This window comes from Triticum dicoccoides, chromosome 3A (genome assembly GCF_002162155.2).
Source record: "Triticum dicoccoides isolate Atlit2015 ecotype Zavitan chromosome 3A, WEW_v2.0, whole genome shotgun sequence".
Classification (NCBI taxonomy): Eukaryota; Viridiplantae; Streptophyta; class Magnoliopsida; order Poales; family Poaceae; genus Triticum; species Triticum dicoccoides.
The window spans coordinates 614,997,994-615,005,455 of NC_041384.1; the positions used below are offsets into that span (position 1 = coordinate 614,997,994).

Below are 7,462 nucleotides of genomic sequence, written 5' to 3' on the forward strand. Positions count from 1 at the left end.
CAATTTTATTCCCCATTCGACCCACAAGCAGAGCAGAAGGTGTCATCGCATCGCACCGTGGAATTAGTCGGCCTGCGCGCACGAGCGGGGCGGATGCGCGCCATCGCGGCCACGGAACGGGGAAAGGGGCGCGCATCGTGTGACTCCTCTTTCACGTCAACGTTGTGCTTCTTTCTTCTTTCCTTTTTTGCGAGTCGTCAACGTTGCTCTCGATCGAGTCCATTTGGCGCGACAGGGACGGAACCCGGCCGTGCGTCCGTCCGGCCATGGCCGTGGGTAGAAAGTACGAACCACGTGGAGGTTATCGTGCCTCCGTGCTTAGTGCTGATCCGTCTGCCGACTTGTCAAAACTCCACTCGATCCCCGAACATGTCGTGTTTTCTTTTCCTCAGGTCGTACGTAGGCACGCACCGCTGAACTGAGCTCTGCTCTCCAGCGTGCGGAGGGAGGACGGCACGCCGTGGCGGGCAGAGCGCCCAGCACGGCAGCACGGCAGCACCCCGTCATCCCGTGACGGAGCAAACGATTCGCACGCGCCGGTGTACCTTCCTTCCTTCCTTCCCTGCCCGGCACTCCAGAGCCCACCTAGCCGACTGAGCTAGCTCCTGACCGGCCAAGGAAAGCATCTGGTCGCGACTCGCGAGCAGCACGCCTGGCTGGCTCCCGTCCCGTGACCCGCCTGGGTTAAGTACGTACGGGTACGAGGCCACATCACACTACACGGGCGCAGGTGTCCGTCGTTCCCGACTACGCACGCCCCGACAGGTTGGAAGGTCGTCACGCCGCGGCCAAAAAGCAGCCTGTGCTGTGCCCTGCCCGTCACGACGGTGTTCTTGAGCTCTCACCAGCGCTGTTCGGGGCACGTACGTACTTCGCACTTTCGCAGGACATGATGCAGTGCAGGCGCTGTGATTGTTGTTTCGCGGTTCGTGCGCATCTCCAGATCTTCAGCGAGTGCTCCTCAAAATTACTGCACGTCACCATTGCCTCGTCATCTTCGCCGTCGTCTTCTTGGTCCATAGAGTCCCTTTCCCCGGTGGGCAAAACGAACCCGTGCCTGATGTACACCTCCCAGTTCACCATCCAAGCCATACCTGTTTCTGCAGGACACACAAGATAATGTATATTCGTCTAAATTATGTTAGTGCATGTAATAACACGACGATACGATCGTCTATGATTCCTTTTAGAAACTTTGATTGATCCACCAGCGGGACGGGGATCAGCATTTCCTCCATACCCTGCAAAAAATGTGAGCCTTCATACTCTAAACATGAACATCATATATTCAAAGAGAAGCTGATCTGTAAAAGAGGAAGTATATCAAAACCAAAACGAAGCAAAACCTCCATGTATCTCTATGCAGTTTTCATTTCATATAAAGAAAAGAAGTCTCTATGCAGTTTCCACAACAACCATTAACAGAAGACAAAGTTCAAAATCCAGGCGGGTTCAGACTCAGAGTATACGGCACTCCGAAACTACAAGTTCAGAACAACATTGCCCCCCGCGAGGGGCGGTTTAAACGAATCACTGGGGTCCCTTTTTCACTTTCTGTCTGTATAGTCCAACACAGTTCCAGCCCGAATGGAACGACCGACCTAATCATCTTTCACCACTATCTTCTCTCCGAAGGGGGAGACCTCTCCCTCGGGTAGCTGCCTGGGGCGGACCCCTCTATGGTATCGCTGCCGGGCTCACTTGCTTCAGCTTCATTAGCTCCTTGTTCCACCACATAGCTATCTTCGCCCACTGCGACAGAGGTAGTTACATTAGCTCCTTGCTCCACCACATAGCTAGGCTGGGGCCTGGATTCTTCTTGAGGTGCACTGTGGCTGCCAAATGGACCCCCAGCGTCCATCAGGCTGGCAGCTATAGCGGCGTTCAGGTCAGCTTCTTCCTGCTGTGCTGCGATGATGTCCATTTCACTCATGCCTGCTGACTGACCACCGAGCTGAGAGACTGCTCCCTGATGAGTGGGTGCTGGAACCTGGTTACAAGAGGCTGTTATCTTGCGGGCATCTTCAGGAGTCAGCCACTGCCCGAAACCATTGGAGCCTTCTGTCGCCATGGGACACTCTTTAGGGAAATTGCCCCTAACAGCAAAAATGCTCCAGCCTGCCCCCTTCAGGGTGTCAATGAAAGCTGAGAGGTAGAACTTTGACAGATGCTCAGGAGCAGGGTAGAGACTGTTGAAGTTATACCACTCCTCATTCACCTTCCTGATGCAGAACCAGTGGTCCTGAAGGTGGCAAATGAAAGCAATTTCTAGCTCTGGGTCAAATAGGGACGACCCAGCTGCTGGGGAGTCAAGGGGAAGAACTTGGAGGTCCCAGACTTCCAGTGCCTTCTGCAGAACCTGTAACATGAAATTCCCCAGGTGAGAATATGAACTTGGGAGTGCATTGCAACAAATAATAATGAATTTAAAAAATCACAATGCATAGAACTTGTAGCAATAATAATAAAAAAGGAATTTCCTATTTACTACCCCAAGCATCAAAACCTACAGCACAACTGTAGCCAGTGAAGCAGATGAACTCTACATACACATGGAAATAAATAGATGATTTTCACTATGTAATAATCTTCCTAAATAGACGCTGCCATGGGGAATCCAGATTCAGCAGAGGTACATGAAAAAATGCTCCTCTAAACGGAAAAACTTACTCAAATGAAACCTGATCCTAAAGCCACACAGAAAACGAATATGAAATCGAATACGTAACTTAGGCTACCAAATTTTTTTGCTAAAATGCAATCTCCTGCAAGAAATATGTAAATATATCATCTATAGTAAACTATCAATGGCATACTGGCATATGACATTCTTAAGACTCAATCAGTACACTGTAAATGCAAGATAACACGCAAACCTAGGTTTGTCGGAGAAAATTACAAACAATTGATCACTAGTATGGGAAGAAACTAATTATGTTGAAAACTTCTGTATAATGGTAAAATTGTGAAATGAGTATATAATTATTGCTAAATTTTAACTGTACTACTGAGAATGCAAATACCACATGTATGCAAGTGAAAAAAGCGCAAAACGGAGCACATGACCATGCACTGGTCAGCCTTTTGTGCCACTCTAACCCTTCATAGAAAGACGGAGGACTTGTTTAAAATAAATATTTTGTTAGCCAGATGAGTTAACAGACGATAATAGGAATTTAGCAAGCAAATTGAACCGTATGGTTAATGTTAGAGCTGTACACTTCAAACCAATGACAACTTCATAGACATGCATGGAAGATAAATAATGCTGAAAAGATAACAATATCATATGTCGAGTCCCTAAATCCTTTAGTGTTACGTACTGCAGAAATAAGATTACTTGAATAAGGAGTGGTAAATACTCATATAATTTGTGCTTGCATTTCGGCTCAAATCATATTCCAGAACAGATACAAAGACTTCAAAATACATATACACAGTAGCATTCTCTTCCTTCCATGTTTTTCTTTTTAATTGTTTGCATTACATGGTGTGGTTCTTAGTAATGGGCACTGAGAATCAAAACACTCAGCTGGTTGTGTTATTGACTAGAAAATGCCTTCTCTAATTGGTATGCTAACAAAAGCAGATTCATATCACACAAGCAAAATGATGTAACTAGCAGGCTTGACCAACAAACTAGACCACTGCCAGTTAATTGACTTGGCAAATTGTTAGTATTTTTATTTTGTGTTGCCACATATTTTGCTGTTGTATATTTACCTGAATTATAAAATAATGTGGATATTGCTAGAACTAGAGATATAACAGAATACAAATGCAAACACATCTCATGTTCTCATTTGCACATATATAGTGATTGCACATTTTAATAATATATAACCGTTTACCTAGGAACTCATATGATCATAAATTAACCTTGCAGGATTGATTCAGGACTTCGAGTCAAAGAACTGACCGTCATAAGGTCAAACCATTTACCAAGTTTAATACTAGCTAACATAGTTGATTTCAGAACTATTCAGGGATAAGGTGAAACCTAGACAGCAATAGGCTTGAATTTGCTCTTATCCCGCGGAATAAATATTGAAAAATCTGCTTTAAGTTATTCTTAACGTAAGAAATTCAGTACAACAAAACTTAAATAACAAGGCATACGGAAAATACTATGGGCAACTGTAGATCACAGCAAAATTAGTAACTAGGAGTCCACTTGAATTTATTCTTAAAAAACAAGCAAATCAGGACACAAGAAAACTCAAATAACAAAACCGACTAAAAGAATATGGAAAGTACATAAATATGAACACATGTAATCGCCACATAATTAATTAATAACTACAGGTCCGCTTGAAGTTATTCTTAACACAAGCAATTGAGGACACGACAAAACTCCAATAACAAAATCAACCAAGAGCATGGAGTACAGAAAGTACATAAATGGACACGACAAAACTCAAACAACAAAACCGATTAAGGCATGGCGTACGGAAAGTACATACATGTGGACTGATCTCAACAGCACTAATCAATAACTACAAATTCGTTTGAATTGACTCTTAGGGCAAGCAATTCTGGACACAACAAAACTCAAATAACAAAACCGATAAAGCTAGGTGTACGGAAAGTATGAAAATGTGGACACGTGCAAGAACGGCAGAATTAATTAATAACTGCACATCCACTTGAATTTATTCTTAACACAAGCAATTCAGGACACGATTAAACTCAAATAACAAAACCGACTAAGGCACGGAGTATGGAAAGTACATATATGTGATCAAGTGTGATCTCAACAGCATTAATCAATAACTATAAATTCACTTGAGTTTATTCTTAACACAACAATTCAGGACACGACAAAACTCAAATAACAAAACCAACTAAGGCACGTCGTACGGAAAGTACATACATGTGGACTGGTCTCAACAGCATTAATCAATAACTACAAATCTGTTTGAAATGATTCTTAACGCAAAGCAGTTCAGGACACGACAAAACTCGAATAACAAAACTGATAAAGCTAGGCGTACGGAAAGTATGCAAATGTAGACACGTGCAAGAACAGCAGAATTAATTAATAACTACAAATCCACTTGAATTTATTCTTAACACAGGCAATTCAGGACACGACAAAACTCAAATAACAAAACCGACTAAGGCACGGAGTATGGAAAGTACATAGATGTGATCAAGTGTGATCTCAACAGCATTAATCAATAACGACAAATCCTTTTGAATTGATTCTTAACGCAAGCAATCCAGGATACGACAAAACTCAAATAATGAAACTGATAAAGCTAGGCGTACGGAAAGTGTGTAAATGTGGGCACGTGCAAAACAGCAGAATTAATTAATAACTACAAATCCGCTTGAATTATTCTTGGCACAAGAAATTCAGGAGACGACAGAAGTCAAATAACAAAACCGACTAAAACCGTCGTGTACGGAAGGTACATAAAAGTGGACAAGTGTAATCACAGCAGAATTAATAACTACAGATGCATCATGCAGACCCATGCATTTGCGTAAGCCAAGTACGTAGCCTAGAGAAGTACGTACAAATTATCACGAGAACTCTAGCCATTTTCAATACAACCACTTCAGAATCAACTATAGACAGCCTTTTCAAGTGATGCAAAAAGAGCAAGCCTATAGGAAATATCTTGCTTAACACATTGTACTCCAAGCCTAACAAAGTAACTTTGCTAAGTAGCCGATGGCAATGCCAATGGCTACAGATCCATATTGTTCCCACAGTATATGCCTTGGCTTTGGCAAGGATGATATGGCTTCACCTATGTTCGTGGATCAATGATCCAACTGTGGTGCCTCCATGTGTGCCAATAAGAACACATGGACTATGCATTTCCTAGGACTCCAACTATCACATATGAATAAACATCACTTCACCGCAGGTAGGATTATGCATTTTCTAGGACTCCAACTATCACATATGATTAAACATCACTTCACCGTAGGTAGGATTATGCATTTCCTATGACTCCAACTATTACATATGAATGAACATCACTTCACCGCAGGTAGGATTATGCATTTCCTACAACTCAAACCATCACATATGAATAAACAGCACTTCACCGTAGGTAGGATTATGCATTTCCTAGGACTCCAACTATTACATATGAATGAACATCACTTCACCGCAGGTAGGATTATGCATTTCCTACAACTCAAACCATCACATATGAATAAACATCACTTCACCGTAGGTAGGATTATGCATTTCCTATGACTCCAACTATTACATATGAATGAACATCACTTCACCGCAGGTGGGATTATGCATTTCCTACAACTCCAAACATCACTTCACCGTAGGTAGGATTATGCATTTCAAGACGGCCATCAAAAGAACAATACACATGTTATTAGATTCAAAACAACAGGGCAACATACAGAATTAACCTAAGCCAAAAGACGGCCCTGTTCTAGACTGGAGCAAGGAGCCACATCAAGCAACGATCTCAACGAACCTCCCCTAAAATTGTAAGGCACGACAGCCGCAGGTCTCGAGCCATGTCGAACATAGGGCGACAGACATAATAATTATTAACCTAGGGCAAAATACCTAGGGAAATAAAGAGGGCCGGGAAAGCAATCTACCTGGATGCTGAAGTCGCCGCCGAGGGAGACGTTGTGGGAGCCCTCGCCCTCGTCGAGGAAGTCCCCCGCGGCGACGGTGGCGGCGCCCTGCGCGCCCTGCAGCATGACCTGGCGCTCGCGCTGGTCGAGGTCGGCGGCGAGCGCGGCGAGGTCGAACTCGGAGAAGAAGGGCCCCTGCAGGGCGGTGTTGACGCAGTGCACGGCGCACAGCTTCCCCTCCTGCACCTCGTGGTACAGCAGCCCCCCGTTGCTCGCGCCGGCGCCGGCGGCGTCCATCTCACTCCCCTCTCTCGCTGCCTCGCTCGCGGACGGACGCGGAACCTCTCGGGCGACTCCTCCCTGTCTCCGTGCCGGCCGCGCGCTGCCTCTGCGCTCGCCCCGACAGATTCGAGCGATTCTTGTAAGGGAAGAGAGGAGGGAGGAAGGGGCAACCGAAACCGATGGGGGAAAGGAAAAGGGGTCGGGGGTCGGCGGTGCGGGGGGAGAGAGAGTTTGAGTGCTGTTTGGTCTGGTCCCAGTGGCTGACGCGGAGGCCGGAGGCAGCAAAAGGCGCTCGCTGGTTGCCCACGTGGACCGCGGGGTCCTCCCGGGGGGCCGCGGCCCGGCCGCCACGTGGAATTTCGACGAAAGTTTTCGCGTCACTCGGCTCCGGGCGTCACTCTGCTGCTGTGTCCAGGCTGTCTTGCCGTAAAACGTGCACCGCCCTGCTGCGTCACTCCGTTTCAGTTACCGCTGCTCCGGTTTCGATTTTGAAAATTTCGATTTGGTTCTTCCTTACTCGCTAAGTATTCGTAATTCAACTTCAAAAAAAAAAAGTATTCGTAATTCAAGGGCGTGTCATAGGCAGGACCACCACGGGTGGCATTTGCGAATC

General features: G+C 45.4%; 1 protein-coding gene across 1 annotated transcript; it reads right to left on the bottom strand.

The window, feature by feature from the left end:
* Positions 1 to 1,337: 1,337 nt before the first annotated feature.
* On the bottom strand, positions 1,338 to 7,068 carry LOC119269603 (putative ataxin-3 homolog). Its single transcript, XM_037551469.1, has 2 exons — positions 6,589 to 7,068; positions 1,338 to 2,359 (listed from the first exon to the last, which is right to left on the bottom strand). The coding sequence occupies exons 1-2, from the start codon at positions 6,862 to 6,864 to the stop codon at positions 1,619 to 1,621; spliced, it is 1,017 nt and encodes a 338-aa protein (XP_037407366.1). The 5' UTR covers positions 6,865 to 7,068; the 3' UTR covers positions 1,338 to 1,618.
* Between the last annotated feature and the right edge of the window lie 394 nt (positions 7,069 to 7,462).